This window comes from Prunus mume, linkage group LG3 (genome assembly GCF_029339155.1).
Source record: "Prunus mume cultivar Tortuosa linkage group LG3, ASM2933915v1, whole genome shotgun sequence".
Lineage (NCBI taxonomy): Eukaryota > Viridiplantae > Streptophyta > Magnoliopsida > Rosales > Rosaceae > Prunus > Prunus mume.
Window position 1 is genome coordinate 7035347 of NC_142700.1, and position 24306 is coordinate 7059652.

Genomic DNA, 24306 nt, shown 5'->3' on the forward strand with positions numbered 1-24306 from the left:
TTCACTCCAGCCTTTCCACAAACAGGTTGTGGGCATTCTTGACCAGCTACCCAGTCGACCAAGAGCTCAAGATGACTGAATTCTATGGTATTTTCAAGCGAAGGGAGGTGCACTTGTGCCTTTTTGCGCTTCTGTGGATCCGCCATTTGCATGCATGCATGCAAAGCTATGCCATTTTTTTTGGTTAGAAGCTAAGCCATGTCATGAATGATATATAGCCTCTCTGCCTCACATGGACTCATGTGTTGGTCAAAGGTGTTTCTACAATAAAGAAAACAAATATTATGTGAGCTTACAAATTTGTGCTAATAATGTTCAGTGTTAGATCAGTTTTAAAATATAATCTGTTGCAAATTGTAATTAAAACTATACAAAAATAGATCTGATACTAATTAAAATTGATAATTATATTTTAAAAATTAGGGTTTTCATCCTTCACATTCCTTTATGTGCGAGTACATGTGAAATGATTCCTCTCATCATCATCACTATGAAGAAAGAGGGGAAAACCAATACAACACGTGAAATGATTCCTTCTTAAATATCCCAACAAATATAAATATTAATGTGTAAAAGCAGGTTTTCCCTTGTTAGTTATCTTAATATGTCGCTAATTGGGTCATTTGTTAGTGACTTGATATTATGTAAGCTCGATTTTGTATAAAATTTTTGTTCCCCAAACAATGCACCTTACTATAGTTTCAATGTAGAAGTTAACACACATGTTTGGATTGGTTGTTTTTGTTTATAGGTTTTGACAATGATTATCAAGAGTAATTAGCAATAATAAAAAAATCCTCTATATATACACCATTAGATCATGTTCTGATCTTCACAAACACCCATAACGCACATTCTCTTTCTCTCTCTCCTTCCCTCTCTCACTCTCTCTCTCTCTCCCCCCATTGGAAACAATGAAACTATTTTCAGGTGGGCTTTTAGGAACCTACCTCCTCCTTTCCACATTGTTCTGGCCATCTCTTTCTAACCCCCACAGGCTACCCCCAACAACTCCCAACAAGACCATCCAGCAATATCTAATCCCTCACAACACTCAAAGATCAAAGCTTGGCCTCCCACCTCTCAAATGGAGCCAAAAGCTAGAGAAATACGCGTCTTGGTGGGCACACCAAAGGCAAGGAGATTGCTTTTTGATTCACTCAAACGGCAAATTTGGTGAGAACCTTTTCTGGGGCAGTGGACAAGACTGGAAGCCAAGTGATGCAGTTGCAGCTTGGGCACAAGAGAGAAGTTACTACAATTACAAGACTAATTCTTGTGCTCATAACAAAGATTGCTTGCATTATACACAGATGGTTTGGAGGCAGAGCTTGAAGGTTGGTTGCTCCAAAGTCAAATGTAAGTGTGGAGATACAATTTTGGCTTGTGTTTATGACCCCCCTGGTAATTTTATAGGTCAAAAACCATACTGAATATTCACGATGAGCTTCCCAAATATTGTATCATATTGTAGCCAATGAAATGAAGCCAGCTCAAGAGTTCTTTTTTATTTTCTTCAATTTCAGTTTAGAAATTTGCTTTAATTTGTGTTTACAATAAAATGAAATAAATTACAGCTGGGCATTGGCATCGCAGCCCTCTACGACCAAAACGACGTCGGCTCATTGTTGTAGATGCAGACATGCAGGACTAAAAAGCTGGCTTTATACTTGAAAGTTAAAACCATCTCTCTCTCTCTCTCTCTCTCTCTCTCTACCAAAATGTTAATGCAATTCTGACCCTGAGCTGCTTTCTATTGACAAGTATGGAATATTGATATTTTTATATTTACCAAAAAAGGAAAAAGATTGGGACATTATGTGAACATAATTTCTTTTTGACTAAAATTAAACCAGCTGGAGCATATGCTTAATTAACCAAGAAATTAACTGTGGTTAGGTCAAAGGTATATATTCAAAGTACATGCATGCGGTAATGTCATGGAAATTTATTGGTTATATTTGTAAAATTATTTAAAATAACAAACATTAGAAATATTAAAAGGAATTGTGCATTATGAGTGAATTACAGTACTATTGAATCAAACCAAGAGATGCAGGAAGGCCATCTAACCTCATGTGAGTAAATAAAAGAGGAAGCTGCACATCTGTCTACTCTATAAACTCACCACGTGGCAGTAGTTTTGGGATGACATGTGTGTATGAGTAGAGTTTAGCTCATGAAATGGCCCCTTCAAGCTCTATACAAACCATTACGGGTTAGTAAATGCAGGAGAAGTCAGGAATTGAAATAATTTCAATACCCATGTGTTAGTAATCACAGGAAAATTAGGAATTTGAATAATTCCAGTATCTATTCATGATAAGTATACATGCCACAAATACTTTTTATTAATTAATGTTTTTGTTGTCAAAGATAGAAAGGAAGATGATGATTTATTCACACATATTGATGTTTAGGGGTTTCAAACCTAAAACGTTGGTCTTAGGCTAAACATACTTTTTCATTATGGTATTACCCCATTGGCTTCATTATTTAATTTTTAACTGAAACAATTTTTTGGTGAGAAAAAGCAGACTTTAATCCCTTTTTAAGAAAAGGGATAATAATATTTCACATTTTTTATTGAATGACTCGCATTATGGTAAATAATTTATTACAAGCGAAGCAACCGAAAATTGATCAGAAAATAACAAATTCAGGAAAAAAGAAAAAGAGAAAGAAAACCAAAAATCAAATCTTTCTATTTTTGCTAATGCATCTCCTGATTCTCTTTGACTAACTCCTCTCTCTCTCCAGACCAAAAAAAAAAACTCCTCTCTCTCTCTCTCTATCTCTCTCTCTAAAAAGTACACACCTTTCTCTATAAACCACACCACATCTACTGCTTAACCAGAACATAACTCTCTCTATTTTTCTCTCTTCGTCTCTCTCTCTCTCTCTGTTGTTAAAGATTCTTATTAATTACAACAATGGCCGCTACGTGGCGGAAGCTGAAGAAGTCTCTGAGTCACAAGCTCTCATTAAACTCGTCCGATTCATCCAACTCGTCGTCTCGGCCGCCTCGTCCTCCTACCCCAGAAATCTCGGCAACCGTCGGGCCCTCTCCCTCGTCTCTCTCCTCCTCCTTCTCCTCCTCCTCCGCCATCTCCAAGCTCTCTCGCAGCTTCAGCTCTCGCCTCTCCAAGGTCAGTAATTGTAAATCACCATCATATTTTTCAATTTAATTCGCTCAGTCTTTAATTTAAATAATTTAATTTCTGTACGTTGCCATTGTGTGCCTGTTTGGTTCCCTGGAAAATCTGTTCCTTAATCTCGGGATCTCAGTCCCGGTGTTTTCATTATTTCGCGTCTCGTTTTGTCGCCGGCGAGATTTTAACCGGTAACTTTCCGGCGTGTGAGTGAGTGTTAATTTGCCGCGAAACCTCGGAGGAGACTGCCAGTTGTTCTTTCCCGAAGAAACAGGCCGTCGTTTTCTGACTATTGAAACAGAATTAAGTTAGTTCGCCAATATGACCAATTTGCCCCTATTGGCTTCCTGTATTTACGGTCCCAGTGTGTCTTGGTTTGGCCGTTTCTTCGGTGGCAGTTTGGGAATGTGGCAGTTGGGCATTTGATCACGTTTCTTTCTCTTTAGGTGTGTTGTCAAGTCACCGGCCATTAAGGCTCAATACTGCGGGTTTTTAATTAATTAATTAATTAATAATACTATTTTAAAGGTCGTCCAAGTTTCCCTAATTATTCCCAATATAATTTGAAGCGTCTTGTAGATATGTTAGGCAAATCTTCAGTGATTGCGTTTTGTGAAAAAGTCAATGACATAGGGGCTAAGAAGTCGAATAAGGCAAAAGCTACATGCTTATATTGCACGCCCAAACAATTATGTCATATCATATCCTCTTTTATAAAGTTAGAGAATTTTTGTTGGACATTTGGAATTTCCTTTTTGGTTTTTTAATTATTTGCATTGTAAAAGAATATTATTTTACGTATGTCTTAATTTGTCTTGCTAATACAAAAAGATGACAACATGTTGCACATTTGATCTGTAATTATCTGTAATACAAAAAGATAATTTGCTACAGTTTAGGTTATGAAATTCTGGTTTTCCCTATTAGAATAAGTCACAGTTCCCTCACCCCTTTTCCATGTTGCAAATATATGCTGGTGCTGTGTTTATTATGACTCTTGGCTGGATTGCATTGTTCAGCTTGTGCCATACTGACAGTTTTCTATTTTCCCATAGAATAATGCTGATACGGATTCTTGTTAGCACCGAATTTGCTTTTTTGATAGGCTGTGTTTGCTTAACATACTGATGTATAAAAGTCTATTTATGTGGCAAAGTTCTTTTCATTCAATTTTGTTGATCAAAGCCTTCTCATTTTGTGTTAATCTTGAACAGTTGCTGAAAGGTAACTGCATTGGTATGGCCATCTCATGATGTCTGACTTTTGTTTAAATTGTTGTGTACAGAAAAATTGCGCCATTTGCCTGAGTAACGTGAGAGCAGGGCAAGGCCAAGCCATCTTCACTGCTGAGTGCTCCCACTCTTTCCACTTCGTTTGTATTGCCAACAATGTCAAACATGGAAACCTTTGCTGCCCAATCTGCCGATCCAAGTGGAATGCTGTACCTTTCCAAGCTCCCACCAATGCTGCAGATCCTCAACAAAATAACTTGGGTCAGATCCATACCAATGTCTACCATCGTCACCAGTCTCACCTCTCATTGCAGCCCCAGGTCCATCCTGAGCCGCTTAGCTTCTCAGATGATGAACCTCTCCCATCCACCTCACCTACCCGACTCTCTGGCCCCCAAACTGTAGCAATCAAGAGTTATACAGAGTACTCTGCTATCTCTGTTGCAGAATCTCGCCCTACATTTCCTGTTCTTGTCAGCATCCGAGCACCACCTCTTCAAGATGCTAATGGCCATGGCCGTAACCCCATTGACCTTGTGACAGTTCTGGACGTAAGTGGCAGCATGTTTGGCACAAAGCTTGCCCTTCTCAAGAGTGCTGTCAAATTTGTCATACAAAACTTGGGGCCTTATGACCGACTTTCCATAGTTTCGTTCTCAACTATTCCTAAAAGGGTTTTTCCTCTGCGAAGAATGACTGTTGATGGGCGTGAAAGTGCCATTTTAGCAGTCGAGTCTCTTAGAGCAAATGGTGGAACTGACATTGTGGGAGGACTCAATAAAGGAGTTCAGGTCCTTGAAGAACGCCGTGAAAGGAATCCGGTTTCTAGCATCATCCTCTTATCTGATGGCAGAGACAATTGCAACTATGGCTCACAGACTACTTCAAGTGCAAACCAGGTGTCTGAGTTTTTGAACCAATTGCCAGCTTCAGTACGGTGTAGCAATATTCCAGTCCACGCATTTGGATTTGGCACTGACCATGATGCCACTACTATGCATGCTATTTCTGATTCATCTGGTGGCACCTTTTCCTTCATTGAATCAGTTGCTATGATACAAGATGCCTTTGCTATGTGCATTGGTGGTCTTCTCAGTGTTGTGGCTCAAGAACTTCGACTCACGGTTAGGTCAGCATCACAGGGAGTGCAGATTGTGTCAATACCATCAGGGGGACATATGAGTGAGATTTCTGATGAGTCTCAACAAGGTGTTGTTGACGTTGGAAATATGTACGCAGAAGAGGAGAAACAATTTCTGGTGTACCTTTCAGTTCCAATATCCACAGGAACTAGAAATAGGGAAGGCGTGAAAAAGACACCACTGTTGGATGTATCATGCTTGTACAAAGATCTAGGCTCAAATGAGTTAATCCAGGTGGTAGGTGAGAGGGTAGATATACTGAGACCTAAAGCTTGGTCCTCTGCAGATGAGGCAGTGTGTTTGGAGGTTGATCGGCAGAGGAATAGAATTTTGGTAGCCGAAGGTATCACAGAAGCACAAGTGATGGCTGAAATGGGAAATCTAGAAGGTGCACAGGCCATTTTGGCACAACGTAGATCAACTCTCTTAACAACAGCAGCAGCACAAGCTGGGGATGGTCTCTGTAATTGGCTTGAAGCTGAGCTTAGAGAAATCAGGGATAGAATGGCAAGTGTGGAATCGTATACACAGACCGGGCGAGCTTATGTTCTTTCTGGGTTGAGCTCACATTCATGGCAGAGAGCCACAACTAGGGGTGACATGACAACCCAGATTCTCACGATGAGCGAAGGTGGAACCTCACACACAAGCGTTGGCACAACCGTCGGCTATGAAACACCGACGATGGTTACCATGGTAAGGATGTCACAGAATCTTGGGGTTAATCCTGCAGCCTAACTTCAATGAGCAAACAAGCCTTGAAGCTTGGGTAAGGTGTGAATAGGGATACAGCATTAATCCTCGGATTAATTCATAGTAGACTAAAAGTTAGTAATTGCCAATTCAAACTCCCAATTAACCTTTTCCAAATTCTGACAATAGTTGCCTTCATATTATTTTGGCTGCTTGTTTGTTTAATGGGGTTTACACTTCATTTTCTTTTCCATGATGGATTGGATTGATTGAGATTCTTACTAGAAGTTAATATTCCATACTTTGTGTTCATTTCTTGCGCTAAGGATCATGTTCATATTTTCATCTTCTGGTCTGGCGTTTGTGTTGAGATTGTTTGACAGAAAGCCTATATTGCTTGCAACTCTTGTGCATCCACTTTGACAATTGGTTTTCCACATTTGCAAAGAGAGAAACAAGCATGGATTATTATTCTCTTAGTCTGGTGGATTCATGGATGGTAGAGCTAAATAGCTCATCTTGGCAAATCTTCTCACTTTCCGGAAGAAAAGTACCATAAGGGGAGAATGGTAAATTAGTAACTTTTCAATATGACCGTCACATCATCACGTGATGTTACGGATTCACTTATGTTGTGGTAACACTGAAAGTTTCAAAGAAATAAGTACTTTCCAGCCATGGACTTAGGTCGATATAAAAGATTGAGTGGTGAAAATAAGGCAAGCAGTTGAGAGTGAAATGTAATCACAAAAGAGCAATTGTTTTGATTAAAGGAAGGGGGAGCCTCAAGTATGCAAAGGGGTACATAATCTAAAGACATATTAGCACAAAACAAAGTTGAAAATTTGATTATAGATAATTTAAAGTCAAATTACATTTTTTTTTTCCCTGTAAGATGGTGGTAATTTCAAAAATTTAAACTGATTTCTGAACAATTTATAAGCTATTGCAATTGAGTTCAAAATCATGATTTTGGACTCTATTGCAACCATTTACAAGGGAATGATTGCTGAAATTGAAACCAAATGAATCCGAAAATGAAATAAGAAAGCGAATTGACTTGGCAGTAATATAATTTCCACCTAATTTTAATCGGAAACAAATTACAAGAAATTTGGCCAAAAATTAACATCACCGCACCACCACCACTTCCAAATTTGCAACGGAAAGCTCATGTTCGAATTAAAAGAGAAAAAAGGAAAGAAGAAAAAAAAAAGAAGGCGTGGGAGGAAATATAGCCTATAGGAATTAACGTTAGAAAAATAAAATATAAGAGAGAGAGAGAGCCTTTGACGTTTTTGGTGATGCTACTGGTAGGTGTGAAAAGTCTCAAGCTCGTAAAACAGTTTGGCATTTCCCACCATCGAAGCTTCTGCAAGTTTCGCCTTGCTCTGTCGAATTCCTGCGATCTACGTATACCTTCCCAAGTATGAATATTCTGTCAAAAGATTTCATCTTTTTTTTGCTCTTTTTGTTAGAAATTCAATTCGATCTGCAAAATGATTAATTATTGTGTGAAAGGAAAAAGTAGCACTTTTTTTTTTTCATGGGTTTAGGTATTTTACATTGTAGGGAATTGGGGGGGTATTATTTCAAGGCACGAGGGATTGAATTTGCACAAGAATATTTCTTCTTCTTTGTGTCTGAGATAATGTTGGGCAAGGAAAAAAAGATTGAACAATGCGGATTGTTATTTATCTGTGCAATTCAGTCTAGTTTCAACCTGGGATTGCTCTAATGATTCGAGTTATAGTATACTACCTTTTTATTTTATTTTATGGTATACAGCTCTAAGAATTATAGTGCTCAGCCTTTGTGATTAGTGTTTAGTTACTTGCAATTTCAGGGTGTCTTGTATCTTATGGTGCTCACCTTCAAGCACTAGTCTTTTGATCCATGGCCAAGCCCGAACTTAGTGCTCGGACTGTTCTAGAACCACTGTCATTCTTCAACCTCTCTGACCACTCTCGTGCACAAGTTACATCCCTCGCTATCTACACGGTCTCTGACTCCCAGTGTCTAATTTACATTGGGACTCAGTTTGGAGCCCTATTTTTATTCTCTGTAAACCCTGGCAATCCCAATGATGAAACCCGGTCTGATCGTTCCAACAGCCCTTCAGTCCTGCAGAACATTTCTCTTTTGCGAAAAGTTGTGGTCGGAAATTCCTCAGTGGAGTCTATACAAGTATTTGGTGACATTGGGAAGCTTTTGGTGCTTTTGGGTGGGTTTTTGTTTACGGTTGATTCACTTCTCTTGCAGCCTGTGAAGAGATTGAGTTTCTTGAGAGGAATTTCTGTTATCACGAGGAGGTTGCGAAGCAGTGAATCAGAGTGTTCGAATTTGTCAGCTCTTAGCAGTTCGTCAGAGTATACGAGCACAAGTCAGCGATTTTTGCAAAAGTTGGGAAGTGGGATCAGAGCAAATGGCTTGAAAATGAAAGAAACAGTGCAGCAGCGTGTAGACAATCATGTTTTCTCAGTCGTGATTGGAAAAAGATTGGTATTGATAGAGCTTGTTTTGATTAATAGATTAGGTAAAAGTGACCAAGACATTGATGATGGGTCTTTTGTAATTCTGAAAGAAATTCAGTGTATTGATGGGGTTATGGCCATGGTATGGCTCAATGATTCGATAATTGTCAGTACGGTTAATGGATATAGTTTGTTTTCATGTGTTACGGGACAAAGTGGTGTAATATTTTCATTACCTGATGGTTCTAGTCTGCCACGACTTAAATTGTTGTGTAAAGAATGGAATTTGCTTTTGTTGGTGGACAATGTTGGCATCATAGCTAATGCACATGGGCAGCCAGTTGGTGGTAGCTTGGTGTTCCATAGTAACCCAGATTCTATTGGGGAGATAATCTTCGTATGTGGTTGTTGCAAGGGATGGAAAGCTGGAATTGTACCATAAGAAAACTGGTACTTGTATTCAGATGGTCACTTTTGGTGGCGAAGGGGTAGGAGGGCCATGCGTTGTTGCAGATGAGGAAGATAGAACGGGAAATCTTGTCGTTGTTGCAACACCCACCAAGGTATGGAAAAGTATTTGATCCAATGATTCATTTATACTTTTTGCAGCTTCATTACAGACATGTACAACTTTTTCCCTTTTTTTCTTTCTATGTTTCTGTTTTTAGTTTGTATACTCTTTTCTTTTACACCAGTGCTGTATTTATCAATTGGAATGAACGATAAATTGCATTTATGAGTATAAGAGGAAGTGGAAGTATAAATTCGCATGTTAATAGTTTCTTAATTTATATGGTTAACTTTACAGTTAATTTTTCATTTAAGCTAAGATCAGTTTGATGATTGTACTCAGTGTGCAAGGGTTTTCATATGAGGAGATTATAAACAAATTTTTCGGAACTGGGGACAAAAAAAAGGAATTGTGTTGTTGAGTGATTCCTTGAAGTTCCCTTCATTAAAGTGCTTTTTATCTAGCATGTTGTATGGAAATACACTCGTGAGGAATGGGTTATAGGAAGTATGAGTTTCCTTATGATCAATTATTGCCAGTTATTTTACTGTTGTGTCTGACATATGACTGGGGGGAACATGATTGCATCCTGTTTTAGCTTTTGTTAAAATATATATATATATATATATATTCTATGGATTTGTTATACATTTATAATTTCTATAGACTAAGATAGCAAAAAACCTGCAAGTTTCAATTGTCTAGTCTGTTGCTGAGAAATTTTGCTCCTGAATTTGATTAAAGCCAAATAGACTCATTAAAGTTATAGTATCTGTATATTTGGTCATACTTGAGTGATTTGCGTGTTTATAATCATAAACATGTTTTTGCAAAATACTTTAAGTACGTTTTACCTGAAAATGTTTATATAGGTCTAGAGCTCATAAACTTTAAGCTTTCCACGTGAACACAGTTGTCACTGCAGCTTGTGCTGTTTTGTTTGAGAATTGATCGATCAAGTATTAACCTTTAAGAGTTGACAGTGATGCATATGCTTTCTATGGTTGCTTGATTGGTTTTCATAGTTTTCTTATATGTCCTTTCCATGTTGCAAATTTCTAGGTTGTTTGCTTTCGGAAATTACCTTCTGAAGAACAGATTAAAGATCTATTGAGAAAAAAAAACTTCAAGGAAGCCATCTCCTTGGTGGAGGAGCTTGAGTGTGAGGGTGAATTATCAAAGGATATGCTCTCGTTTGTTCATGCTCAAGTGGGCTTTCTCTTGCTTTTCGACTTGCATTTTGAGGAAGCAGTGAATCACTTTTTGCAGTCTGAGGCCATGCAGCCTTCTGAAGTATTTCCATTCATAATGAGAGATCCAAATCGATGGTCACTACTGGTATGGTCTTTTGTGCTCATAATTAGGGTATTCATCTCATGTATACTGCCTTCCTATAGTCACCTATAGTGTCTCTACCTTAATAGAAAAGGAGAGGAGAGTCTGGCTTGCTCTAAAGCTCATTGATTGCATAATAAACTTGCTTCCTTTAGAAGATAACTGCCCAAAAAAATGCATTGTAAGCAATTAAGGACGTGGACTGTGATACTCATTAGAACATCAAGGTTAAAATTCTCGTTGCATTTTGTTGGGAATGTTAAATTGCCAGAAAAAGCCAATGTGTGGTTCGGTGGAAAAATGGAGATGATACTTAATTTACCATTTATATGTTTTATGTAACAATGAATACTACAGTGTGAATGCGAACAACTATGAAAGAACTATTTTGTGCTTTTGTAGTAGTCACTGAAAATACTCTCTCAAATAATTTGAATGTTGGTGCAGACTATTGTGTTAGTAAGCCTTCTGAATGTTGTAACCATAGCATAGAACTTGTGTTTTTAGGTTCCTAGAAACCGCTATTGGGGTTTGCATCCTCCCCCTGCGCCTCTGGAAGATGTTGTAGATGACGGGTTGTTGGCAATCCAAAGGGCAATATTTCTCAGGAAAGCAGGTGTGGAAACTGTGGTAGATGATGCATTTCTCCTGAATCCGCCAAGTAGAGATAATTTGTTGGAGTCTGCCATCAAATCAATTACTAGGTGACTGCATACCACTGGTTATTCGCCAAATGTTTTTCCTCTTAATTTCTGTTGCATTTTTTATCCAGAATTTGATTTTTTTGGCAACTAGCATTTGGATCATAATATCTTCTTGTATGCACATTCTTGCTACAGGTATTTGGAGGTTTCTCGTGAGAAAGAGTTGACTCCATCAGTGAAGGAGGGAGTTGACACTCTATTAATGTACCTCTATAGAGCTTTAAATAATGTCTATGACATGGAGAAGCTGGCATCATCAGCAAATTCTTGCATTGTGGTATGTGTTCTTATTTGTGTTTTTTTTTTCACCGTTGCTATTGCCTCTGATATGTTCGTTTAGCATGCCCAAGGATTTGTACTTTTACAACTTTCCTAATCGGGGAGTTCCTGTTTCCTCCTCCAGTACTTCTAGTCTTCTTCCTAGAAGGAACCTGTGAATATGAATGGTTCATGTCGTACACGACTACTTAGAATTTAGAAAAATTAAAAAACAAAAAAGAAGATGATATATGATCTAGTGCCAAAGATTTGGTTTTGGTTTAGTACCAAAGGAAATGGATGGAAAAAGGTTATCAGATGGTGTTTTGAGAACTATTGAGTATATTAACTGTTATTTGAATCATAAGAAAAACTAGTGTTGTCATTGTAGACCCTTCATCCACTTCAGGATGTCTGCTTTTTTTAATTGTACCAGTGTGTAAATCAGAGAAAATGAAGTAGTGATTCTTAGGATAAGAAAAGGAGATTGATGGTTACTGTAGTTGAAAGAAAAGCTAAGATGAAATCAACATAAATTTTCCCTCAAATTGGACTATAGAAAAGTTTCATTTTCATATTGTAGGGGGCCGGGTTGAGATTCCGTCTGTATTTAATTTCTAAGACACGGTTTTGGGATTTTAACCAGCCAGAAAGGGCACCAAATGATGGTAGCAATTGTAAGAACCATGCACATGTCCTGGATTTGGTGACATTAAATTTATGTTTAGTTTTGGAATCAAAAGCAACAAACTTTATAGGCCTCAAGACAATGCACTGTGAAGATGTTGGTAAACAATCTTAGCATTCCAATGCATTGCAAAACAGAGGCCATTGTCTGGAGCCTGCTTGAGGGATGACTGTAGAACTTGCATGGGCGGTGCAGGAGGAGTTGGAAACTTTGCTAGATGACTCTGGGCATTTACGTACACTTGCCTTCCTATATGCAAGTAAAGGAATGAGCTCGAAGGCTCTTGGTATCTGGCGCATCTTGGCAAGACATTATTCATCTGGCCTTTGGAAAGACCCCGTCATGGAGAGTGGCTCACAGGATGGTGGTACAAATATTGTCTCTGGTAAGGAGACTGCTGCAGCTGAGGCATCAAAGCTTCTTGAGGAGTCTTCTGATCCAGGGCTTGTTCTACAACATCTTGGATGGGTATGTGTTAATTATCTGCAGTGTTGTTTCTACTCTATCTTGGATGGTTTGTCTTGTTGTAGTTTCACAATTTTGACTATTTTAGAGAAAGTTAAAGGTGTTGTGCTTCGCAAGTCCAATGTTTAATAAGGAGCTGGTTGGTCTTGTTAGGTTGCAGACATCAATCAGGTTTTTGCAGTTCAGGTTTTAACATCAGAGAAAAGAGTGAATCAACTTCCACCAGGTGGGATTTGTTCATACCCTGATGAATGTGGTTTTGACTTCATAGTTACGCATACCTGAAGTTGCTACTTGTGTAAATTTTCTTATGAATAGTTCCTACAGAGTACTTGTATCCATGTTTCATCTTATTCTTAATAAAATCTTCTTCTTCTTTTTTTTTTTTTTTTTTTTTTTCCTGATATAAAAAAAATGAACTATTTCAGTTTCCATCAAGTTCAATTCAGAATTTTAGTATTCATTTGCATTTTGGTTTGACAATTCATTGTCAATTATAATTATGTTTGCAACTTTTATTGAATGCCACCAAGGAAAAGTATCTTAGTAATAACAGATTATGAAGAAAAAAAATGGAAATTTTAAATTGACCTAAATGGCACCAAAGCACAAGGAAATTATCCAGTTGTTAAGGGAGTGATTTATAAGAGGTTTACACCTTTATGTCTCTCCACCCGTCAATTGAGCCAGAATGCGCTCATCTATGCATTCATTTTGAGCATCTCTATGAAGCAAGGCACCAGAAAATTTCTCTATTTTTATTAAATTTTCGTTATATGAGCTTTTTGAAATTTGTTTTTATAAGAAAACATCATAGACTTTTGTGTTAACATGTTGTTTTGTTGTCTGTATGGCATCAATGGTTATTGATCATGCATAAACCTGTTTTTATTTATTTGAAAAAAATTGTTTCTGTGGTTGATCCTTCAATATTGTTCACTCTTTTTATTCCAGATGAAGTTATTGCAGCTATTGATCCAAAGAAGGTAGAAATTTTCCAAAGGTATGTCAATAACCGGGACTGCACTACATCTTCCCCATGTAATTGAGAGAGTTTAGATGATGGTAGAAAGTCATATAGTGTCAACATGTATGCAGTTGGGGATTTGAGGTCATTGTACTGTTTATTTAACCTCCTGTACCAAAGATTTTTTCACTATAACCATTTGGAAGTAAATGAAATTGTGTCCATCTGAAGTCAGAAAATCTCTTTTGTTTGGCCTACAGTTTCTGAGAATTACTTCTTTGGCCAGGGAATGAAACTGATTCCCTGGTTGTCCAGTTTTGCATTATATTTGAGCTCTTCCAGCAAAAAGAGCTGTAAATAACTGGCATTTCATACTTTGCCATAGTTTTTTTTTTGGAATAATCTTTAAAATTCTGTGGCTTTATTGAGTTTGGTTTCATGGTGTTAGCCACAGTTTGTAAGAGCACAAAGTGGAATCATATAGTTACCATTATAACTTACAATGCAAGGTAACCATGATAAACTACCTGTGCAATATTTTCGTCAAAGTGCTATTCTTTTATCTCATTTCCAGCGGTGTCATTTATTTTATCAAATGCATTTGTCATATTCTTTATTTGCTTTTTCTTACTTGCACTTGTTACTTTCAAAAAGAAAAGAAAAGTTCTTCCTTATGTGAATTGATCCTCACTGCACAGATTTGATTTTAACCTCTTTATCTGCACAGGTACCTTCAGTGGTTAATTGAAGACCAAGAATCGTATGACAGTCAGTTCCACACATTATATGCTCTCTCACTGGCCAAGTCAGCAATTGAAGCTTTTCAAGCAGAAATTGCTTCTCAAAACCTTGATCCTGGAAGAATAGAAGAGACAAACATTTCTGATCATAGGACAAGTTTGATCTTTCAAAGTCCTGTTCGGGAAAGACTGCAGATATTTTTAGAGGCTTCCGACTTGTATGACCCAGAGGAGGTTCTTGACTTGATTGAGGGATCAGAATTGTGGTCAGAGAAGGTTTGTCGTTACTTATTTTGGACCTTGTCTTGAATTCTGCTTCTCAACCATGGCTAGCTGAATATGATGATTATGTACTCTGAGGCCTTGGACAAGTTAATTATTAAGCTTGCTTTTTTAGCTGTTGGTCACTCATGGATGGCATTGATAATTTGTAGTGCCAAAATGATTTTCTTCTTGTTTGATACTGCTACTGCTAGTCTCTGATTCTGGATTATTCCACAGGCTATTCTTTATAAAAAACTAGGGCAAGAGGCATTGGTGCTCCAAATTTTGGCCTTGTAAGTTTCATCTTCCTTTCTAAAATATTCGCAACAATATATCCTATGCCACCTCATGTGGTTATCATTTCACATTAATTTGGCACAAGTTGAGGCTTCTTGTTTGTATGTGAATGTCCACCATCCCTCTTTTTTTCAAGAAATAGAAAACAATGATAAATTTCATTGTTACCTTGACAATGGTGTTTCTTTTGTGCATTTCATAAATTTCTATATCATCTTTTCTGAAGTATGAAAAGTTATGCGTTTAGCAATTTCTTGAATCACGTGAGGTTTATGACTAGTAATAATGGTAAGAGCTTATATTATAGCACATAAAATTGTATTGAGAAATATTAAGATATTTTTTCAGATAGCATATAAGTGATTAGCTTTTGGCTCTCTCTCTCTCTCTCTCTCTCTCTCTCCATTATATTGTCTACCACCTTCTGTGGTGTCCAATATGCTTCAGTTATGGGGTTTAATAGTAAGTTGGGAAGTGCTGATCTATGTTCTCGCTTAGAGGTTTCTGTTCTTTCTGCTAGTTTTATGGTTTAAATTAGGTTAGATAATAGAATGGTTTATTACACTTCAAGGCATATTGGAACGTAGTAGTAACTGTAGTTTAATCCCAAATACATGGGATTCAGTGGCATGAGCTGAAATTTGAAGAAATAATTGTTTTATAGATGAAAACCGAATTGGTGCAAAGTTCTGCGAACTAATATACAATGGCTTTTTAGGAAGCTGGAAAACAGTGAAGCTGCTGAGCAATATTGTGCTGAGATTGGGAGGCCAGATGTCTATATGCAGTTGGTTCTCTCTCTCTCTCTCTCTCTCTCTCTCTCTCTCTCTCCCCCACATGTGCACGAACAAGCACACAAAAACACATAAACACATGCAAGCACACAAATGTGAAGTATGCCTCTGATGTATCTAAAATTGCTTCTGGATTTTCCTTGTTTGTGCTGTGAAACTCAGGTTACTTGATATGTATCTGGATCCACAAGATGGTAAAGAGCCTATGTTTAAAGCAGCTGTACGACTACTTCACAATCATGGTGAATCATTGGATCCTTTGCAAGTTTTAGAGGTATAAAGACTCTCTCTCTCTCTCTCTCTCCCTCAGATTTTTGGGAATTTGGAGGTGAGAAGAGAAAATGGAAGGTCTCACGGATGCACATACACTTCTTTAGTTGCTTTTGTTAATAGCTGAATTCTGTTGTTGAGGACTCTGCCAAATATTTGATGTTTGAAACATCATGTTTCTCATGTTCTGTACAAAATTTCTGGTTAATGTTGCAGAGATTGTCCCCTGATATGCCCCTTCAACTTGCCTCTGAAACTATATTAAGAATGTTGAGAGCTCGGCTTCATCATTACCGTCAAGGACGTGTAAGTTTTTTGCTTGTGTTTCAGGTTCTTGTCATTAAGCTATAAGGTCAAAAAAAAATTCATTCATTTGCTTTGCAGTATTCATTTATTTTCCTCCATAATATGATAATTGAATTAGTCATTCTAATTTTTTATTGTGATTGCTGGGCAAGCTATCTTTAGATATCTGTTTTACTCAAATCAGTCTCTTGCATGAAGCCTCTTCCATGTTTTCGTGCTTTTCATCCCCTATTGAGCTGATACTTGATTGCTTTTTCAGATTGTGCATAATCTGTCCCGTGCTCTGGATACTGATGCAAGTTTAGCAATATTGGAGGAAAAGTCGAGGCATGTGCAGATCAATGATGAAAGCCTTTGTGATTCTTGTCATGCACGGCTTGGAACTAAACTTTTTGCTATGTACCCAGATGACACCGTAGTCTGTTACAAGGTTGGTGATTCTGACTTTTTAATCATGTAATGAGGATGATTTTATTGAATCTCAATAGTCCCCCTTTCCTAAGCTTTGCAGAATAAAACTGTTATTGTACTGTTATAGCATTACTAAGATGTCTCATGTGGTTCACTGTTGAGACACTGGGAAGCACATGCACTTTTGGGAGTAGGGACTGTTGTTTTGATCAATCACATGATTCAAAAAATTTTACCCAGGCCTCAGAGAATACTCTTTAAGTTATGAGAATTGTTTTGCACGTGTTCATACAATATTGAGCAAGGGAAATTAAGGCAAACCAGTTCAGTGACCTGCTACATGCAATATGATCTTTGGAAGTGTTATGCAACCTTCCAGTATTCAAACATTCTGCTTTAGTACAAAAGTCTTGAGCACATCTAGTTCTTATAGTTATCCATATTACTTGTTCATGGCTAAACACAGAATTTTCAAAATTTACTTCCTTCCTTGTGCAGTGTTTCCGTCGTCAGGGTGAGTCAACTTCAGTCACTGGTCGCAACTTTAAGCAAGATGTCCTAGTAAAACCAGGTTGGCTTGTGACCCGATAATCCAAAAGAGTTTGTGTGATAAATGAAATTGAAGATTTGGGGCTGGGCTGCCTTTGAGTTTATGCTCTATGGATTTTCCTTGAGGCTCAGATTTCAGGTTTTTGACAAATCCAAAAGTTATCATGAAGTGTATTGCTGAAGTTCTGGGAGTCGAGATTTTTCCATCTTTATATTGGACTCGGGTCCCAAGTTTGTAATCATTCGACCAAAGAAGCTCCATGTGGCGAGATTTATGATCTTTACACGGAATACAAGCGTTTCTTGTGCAGTTTTTTGATCATTAGCAAGCCCACCTTTGTCATGGGAAAGAAACTTCAAGCACCATATCTTGGTTACCGATTCATTTGTGACCCGATGAAGCTCTAGAGAAACATGCAGGCGTAGAAGTTTGAGATGTGACTAGCGATTTCCTGCTCTATGGCACCTTACAGCCAGGGCCAGTAATAATACTGAGTTTTCAAGAGTCCAAGTTAAAATCGACAAATGTTTCTTAGATACTGTATAATTTGAGTTGAGGTGTTGGGATGCTGCATTGCAGTCATGTATGTAGTCAGAACATAAACTTCCTGGCTACCCGATAACTGTCATAAGGTCATTGAGATCTTATCTGCCACAGGTTAACAATGTTGTTATTTTCAAAAAAATTCGTCAAATTTTTTTTACGTGTTCCAAAGTACAGTGTACAAATAACTCAACACAGAATTTCCAAGACACCATCATAATAATGGTGGAGTTTAATACGTAGGCTGTGTTTCCAAATTTTAAGTTGTTTTATGATGTTTGGCCTCGTCGAATTAGTAATAAATATTGAAGAAAGAAAGAAAGCTTGTTTATATTGCCACAAAATATATAATAAAAAATGTTTTTATTGAACATAAATTAGCAGTGCTAAAGATAATAGTAAACTTTCTTTTCTTGGGATAATAGGGAATGCACATGTTCTTGAATTTGAAGATTAGGAAGGACAAAAAGGGTAAAAATTTTCATTTTTTTTAAAGTTAATGGAAAGCACACAATACCCACATGTCATGGTAGACTTTCTCATTATCTGCAGATGGCTTTTCTGGTAGGATAGATTGAGAGAAAATCTTAATCAACCCACAACCAATAACAATCATCCAACTCAGCCTCCTTACTCCCTCCCCCTTATCCACTCTCCCTCTTCTCTCCTACACCACCAATATCTCCTCCAAGAATCTAAAAACCTGCCCTCCACACTCTCCCCTCCAGATCTTCTCCTTCCTCTCTGCGCCTCATCACAATCCCAAAACCCGAAGAAAAAAAAGAGAGGAAAAAAAAAACAGAAAAAAAAATGTCTCTAACAATTCCCACAAACCTCTCAAAACCCATGTTGAAGCCAAAACTCAGCTCCCCATTGGCCACAAAACTGCCAAGGACCATGGTCTTCTGCTCAGCCTCTCAAACTCCAAACCCTACCCCAGAGAAAATATCCACTGCATCACCAATGCAGGCTTTCTCTGCTGCACTTGCCCTGTCCTCCATCCTCCTGGGCTCAGCTCCCATGCCTGCAGTTGCAGACATCTCAGGCCTCACCCCATGCAAAGACTCCAAGCAGTTTGCCAAACGTGAGAAGCAGCAGATCAAGAAGCTTGAGTCTTCACTGAAGCTCTATGCACCTGACAGTGCACCAGCCCTGGCCATCAACGCCACCATTGAGAAGACTCAGAGGAGGTTTGCCAACTATGGCAAGCAGGGTTTGCTCTGTGGCTCTGATGGGCTTCCCCATTTGATTGTCAGCGGTGACCAGAGGCATTGGGGTGAGTTTATCACCCCCGGCATTCTGTTCCTGTACATTGCTGGGTGGATTGGGTGGGTTGGCAGGAGCTACTTGATTGCCATCAGGGATGACAAGAAGCCAACGCAGAAGGAGATCATCATTGATGTGCCTTTGGCCACTAGCTTGGTTTTCAGAGGCTTCATCTGGCCTGTGGCTGCTTACAGAGAGCTCGTGAACGGTGAACTTATTGCCAAGGACGTTTAAGCTTTTGGGTTGGCTTTTATTTGTTCTGAATTTCTTGTATAATTTGTAAAATTTTACTTGGAATTATTATATGTACCAAATGCTTGTGTTTCAAACTGATCCGCTTAACAGACCTAGTTGTGGTACCGAACACTTTACGGTCATATGGTGTTCATGTCGTGTAACTTTTTTATTATTTTATAAGCGATATTGGGAGATAGGAGAATCGAGCCTAGGAGTTAGGATGCGTGTGTTCATGTGTCACTTTAAATTTATGGTTTAAAGTGGCTTCCAAATTCCAATCACCATGAAGAAATCGAATTTATACAATCAAGAAGTTCTCTTTTTGGGGTCTAAAACTTCATTGATGATCCAAAATATGGTACAATATTACATGGACATAGATGTTAAAAGCAAAGAACTTTGCGAGTCCCAGTTATAAGCAAATTGCCAACCTTAAAGCCGCAACAATTGGGCAATGAAATCGGAACAATATATGACCCAACAAGAACCCAACTTGTAGAAGCCCAAAAAGTGCTATAAACACATTGAAGAGAACCAAATAAAAAAAAAGAATTTATAATAGTGTTTTCTTCTTTTGACCAAACGAAAAAAAAAACGTGGTCGGCAGGATTCGAACCTGCGCGGGCAAAGCCCACATGATTTCTAGTCATGCCCGATAACCACTCCGGCACGACCACCCCGATGAACATTGCCCTTCATGTTTTATTATCTATTGGGAACTTCTAATCTTTTATTCCCACTGCTTCCGTAACATTTCACCTCTCATACACACCAAATAATAAGTGTTACAAATTCATCCCTATTTTGCTCACTCACACTTATCTAGACACTAAGGGCATGTTTACATATCAGTAATAGATATGGGAGGAAATGGAATGATTTCCATTCTTAACTTCTCATGTGTTTACTTGCAATCAGTAATGAAAAAATATGTGGGCCCTACCTCAAAATCCGTAATCACATTCCCTCAAAACTAGGTATTTGATCAACTAAGAGGGGGTAGTCAATACGATTCTCATTCTTGTTTTCTCTTATTAACTTTCAAAAATACCCTTACCACTTTACCTTAATTCCAAAACACCTCAAACCCTAAAAAAATAAAAACTCAAGCCAAGAAGAAGTTCAAATACGCTCCAAGGTGTTATTGGAGTTTATTTTTTCATTTGAAATGGACAAATGTGTTATTAACATTATCATTGAACTGGGATCTTGATGTTCATCTTGTTCAGCATATTGATTCCTCATATTTACACCGCCTTACTAGTTTGCTGCATGATTAGTTTGGTCTCCTTAACCAATTTGAAAATTACACATGTGCTGTGGTGAAAATATGCAGGGCATTTTAGTAATCAAATTAATTTGGATTCTGATTCATGAAAATTAATAAACAATAACAATGGCAATCAACCCCATTCCTTTACTAATTCCATATGTTTAGTAAACAACTTAATGAAAATAATTCTTTCCATACTGATTCAATACTTCCCCGATTCCTAAAAGGACCCGTGCACTAAAATGCCCCATATTTATATATTTTCATTTGTGCACATATAAATTGTACGTTCCAAAGTATGTGAAGTGGCCTAGTAGTTGGCCCTTTCTCTTATCACTCAATTGGTCTGGGTTCGAAACTTTCCCCCTCTCCTTAGAATAGAATATCGTTGTAACTCAAAAAACAAATAAATTTTACATTCCAACCCCTAAAAATCACTACTCGCAGTATATAATTTTCTGTAAAAAAAATCTATTCATATACGAATGTAACTAATATACCTCATTTGGAAATCATTTCACCATAATGTTCATGAGCCTCATACGAGACCATTGGTGTATGTAATTACATAAAGCATTTGTGTCCAATGACTTGCTAATATGATGGATTAGCAAAGAAGAAATGGATAATATGTTTTACACGTAGACATCTTCTTTCGGCGAAGGCATGCAAATGCTGGTTAAATGTGGTCCATTGGATTATTTTGTTCACTTGTCGAAAGGGAATTCTTAGACAAGACCTCAATCCCATCAAGCAAGCCATTGGAAAAAAGCAAGCCCCTCCCATTGGACCCCAAATAAAGCATGTATGCAATTCAGAAACAGACCAAAGTCTTCTTCCAAATTAGGAAATTAACGATTGATAAAATATGGAAAATATGTAAAGGGTAATTTCATTTTCCAAACTAATCACGATTTGACATGTGTTCAAAGACTTTATTTTTAATAAATTATTTTTCAAATGTATCATACCCTAATCCGTTTGTAAAAAGAAATGACTCCTTGCGTATGAGAAACGAAACAATATATTTAGACAAAAATAGCTCACCAAACATCTTCATGCCAATAGATATAGCCATCCCTTACATTTACTATGATCCACAATCTTCAAACTAATACAATCTTCTTTCAAATTTTTGTGCCCAACTCTACTCCCCAAACTATAAATAGGTTTGGTGGATGGCCAAAGTCATCAACTCACTTTGATCCAATTCAGAAAGAAAAAGTCCCACAAGCAAATATATGATTACCCAATAGATGAAAGTTAAATTAATATTTACAATCTAGTTATTAATTAGAAAGAAGAAGAACAAAAACAAAACCCCCCTCTCATACCCAAGCGGGCGAATCGCGCCGGTCACCATTTCCGTTGCCCGCCACCGCATTGCTGTCATTACCGTCACTTACATTTACCTCAGTGTATTAGTAAGGATTACATAAGTATCAAAGCAAAATTAAACATGATTACCAAAATTAATTACTCTAGATGTAGTAGACATTAGAAAATAATTAAGCTTAGCATGACCACATGGACTCTCCCAGTCCCAAGCTGGTATGGTCCACCATCATATCCATGTCGAAAATGGGCCGGGTTTGAGAGCCCATGAACTTGGAAGACGGCGAGCCGCTGTTACTTGGGCTAGCCGGGCTCAGCCCATGGTTGGAGAAAGATGCAGTCTGCCTAACCCTAAGGTGCACCACCTCCGCCTGAGCCAGAGCCAGTTGGGTCTGGAGCAAATCAATTTGTTGCTGCAAAGACGAAATTGCCCCTACGCACCCATAAACTGGGTCTCGAACCCTGGCATTTGCTTCATACACCATGCTGCTGACTGCATCTCCACGCTGGTGCTCTGGCAGCTCCTGCAAGTGTCACAAAGTTTAGCTTGGTCTTAGCCATGGCTCCAAAATTTTGCAATATTGGTCTGAACCCAAGTGCCAAATTAAAGGCCATAGGTCCTACAAAGTTGGGTCAATGTAATGATCACATCACTCTATGTTCTTTTCTGGACCTTAATCATGCTTTTTCATTTTGGTTGAACAAAATTTTATGGTCTCAAATTAAGGTCTGTTACTTTATTTGTTGAGGCATCATGTCCTACTAACACTAGTACTGAAGTAAATTGACAATACGTAGACTATTTGGTATCGATGTAATGTCACAATCGACAACATATATATACAAGGACAATTTGCTACAGTAATAGTTTTGTTTCAAAAACACACTACTAGGTAATAGTGCTATTTGAGAAGAAAGACTTTTATGAAACGGAGATATCACTATTTTGCTATCTCCAGTCAATAACGCTATGATATACGTGACAACACTTTCATATGACATAACATTATTGACCAGAGATAATAAAATCGTGTTATTTCCGTTATAACTAAGTGTTTCTCCCATTTCAGAGTATTTTTCGAAAAAGGAAAAAGAATGGAACCCCAAAACAGAAAACGAAAAACCAAAAAGAAGAAAAAGGGAGAAGAAGCTTTCTTTTGTTTATCTTGGATTTTGGTATCTTTTCTTTATCACATTTTATGGACCAAATGAGAAAAGTAGTGCCCAAATAAAATATTTTTGGTTTATTTATTATTTATTTTTACATAGAATAAAATAATAAGACGCAAGAAACAACTTCACGTGATGAAGAAAACAGCCTTAGAAGAAGTTTGTACAAAAATACAAAATAGATTTTTCTTTCTTCCCAATGGAAAGTGAAAAAGGTGACTTGGTGAGAACTAATGTTGTATATATCGTATCCATAAATTGACTTTATTACCCCGTTATCAGATTCAATGTCTTGTTAACCGTTGAGCAATTTTGGCTCATCTTGGACCCAAATAGCAAGCATCTGTGTTGTCAAAACAACTAGATAATACTTATCAGTACTTCTTTTTCCATATGAACACTTCGAATTGACAAATATGAACGCTCCCACAAGACTAAAAGGGTTTTTGGAAGCAAATTATGCTCTTTTGTTTCCTTGTTAGACCTATACCTACGTTGTCGGTTGATCCTTACCGAAATGTGTGGATGAGATTCACAATCTCGTAACATAAGGTGTGTAGTTTCTTCAAATATGCATTTCTTGTTGTCATCTATAAGTTATAAAGTTGCTTCCAAAACTACCCTTTTCATGTATTTGAGAAAAAGTGAGTAGGAATTACCTGTAACATCTTGTTGACATTGCTGGCACCAAACACTTTGTGAACATTGGCAAACTTCTGGGGTTCATCAGCAGGAAAATAGGGAGCAAACACACAATCCTGCGCACACCTCCTCCTCAGAAGCTTGCATGCTGCGCAGGGTGAGGGCGCGCCCTGTTTCCTGCTGCCATTCTCCTTCATGCTGCCACGTGTCCCTTCAATTGTATGCTGCAAAAACACACAAACCCCAACTGTAGGGCAATTGATGATAGTCCTAGTTTTGTAGGGTACAATTGCTTGCTTTGCCCTTTGAATAAAAAGACAAAGGCCCCTATCTAAGCTGATGAGAGACAAAAACAAAGAGCAAGATAGTATTTGGTTGAAGAAGAAAAAGCAGAGAGAGAGAAAGAGAGAAAGAGAGAGAGAAAGAGAGCTGAGAGTGAAAGGCTGAAAGACCGAAATAGAAAAAGGATGAGGAGGTGTGAAGTGGGGAGGTGGTGGGCAATATATAAACAAGAAGAGGCCTAGGCAGCATTACATCTGGGGTGGGTCCTCTACTTGAAACTCCTTTAGATTTTGGTCGACCAAAAA

General features: G+C 37.9%; 5 protein-coding genes and 1 non-coding gene across 6 annotated transcripts; 4 read left to right on the forward strand and 2 right to left on the reverse strand.

The window, feature by feature from the left end:
* The first annotated feature begins 852 nt into the window (after window positions 1–852).
* Window positions 853–1610, forward strand: LOC103325397 (pathogenesis-related protein PRMS-like). The gene has a single exon (XM_008227551.2). It carries the CDS (start codon window positions 915–917, stop codon window positions 1431–1433), a length of 519 nt encoding a protein of 172 aa, XP_008225773.2. The 5' UTR covers window positions 853–914; the 3' UTR covers window positions 1434–1610.
* Window positions 1611–2813: 1203 nt separating this feature from the next.
* LOC103325399 (E3 ubiquitin-protein ligase WAV3-like) lies at window positions 2814–6569 on the forward strand. Its single transcript, XM_016792704.2, has 2 exons — window positions 2814–3149; window positions 4438–6569. Exons 1-2 carry the CDS (start codon window positions 2934–2936, stop codon window positions 6262–6264), a joined length of 2043 nt encoding a protein of 680 aa, XP_016648190.2. The 5' UTR covers window positions 2814–2933; the 3' UTR covers window positions 6265–6569.
* A 933-nt stretch (window positions 6570–7502) lies between these two features.
* LOC103325337 (Vacuolar sorting protein 39) lies at window positions 7503–17967 on the forward strand. The gene is given in 16 exon segments (XM_008227496.3): window positions 7503–7646; window positions 8066–9090; window positions 9092–9256; window positions 10267–10542; window positions 11047–11243; window positions 11379–11520; window positions 12385–12657; window positions 12808–12880; window positions 13609–13657; window positions 14349–14637; window positions 14863–14918; window positions 15641–15709; window positions 15879–15990; window positions 16203–16292; window positions 16552–16722; window positions 17202–17967. Coding segments are annotated over 15 exon segments (3030 nt in total). The 5' UTR covers window positions 7503–7646; window positions 8066–8115; the 3' UTR covers window positions 17295–17967.
* A 510-nt stretch (window positions 17968–18477) lies between these two features.
* On the forward strand, window positions 18478–19391 carry PSAF (photosystem I subunit F). Its single transcript, XM_008227498.3, has one exon. It carries the CDS (start codon window positions 18607–18609, stop codon window positions 19294–19296), a length of 690 nt encoding a protein of 229 aa, XP_008225720.1. The 5' UTR covers window positions 18478–18606; the 3' UTR covers window positions 19297–19391.
* A 503-nt stretch (window positions 19392–19894) lies between these two features.
* TRNAS-AGA (transfer RNA serine (anticodon AGA)) lies at window positions 19895–19976 on the reverse strand. The gene has a single exon. It is a non-coding gene; the product is annotated as a tRNA-Ser (tRNA).
* A 1806-nt stretch (window positions 19977–21782) lies between these two features.
* Window positions 21783–24186, reverse strand: LBD4 (LOB domain-containing protein 4). Its single transcript, XM_089047907.1, has 2 exons — window positions 23737–24186; window positions 21783–22431 (listed from the first exon to the last, which is right to left on the reverse strand). The coding sequence occupies exons 1-2, from the start codon at window positions 23914–23916 to the stop codon at window positions 22087–22089; spliced, it is 525 nt and encodes a 174-aa protein (XP_088904033.1). The 5' UTR covers window positions 23917–24186; the 3' UTR covers window positions 21783–22086.
* Window positions 24187–24306: the final 120 nt, after the last annotated feature.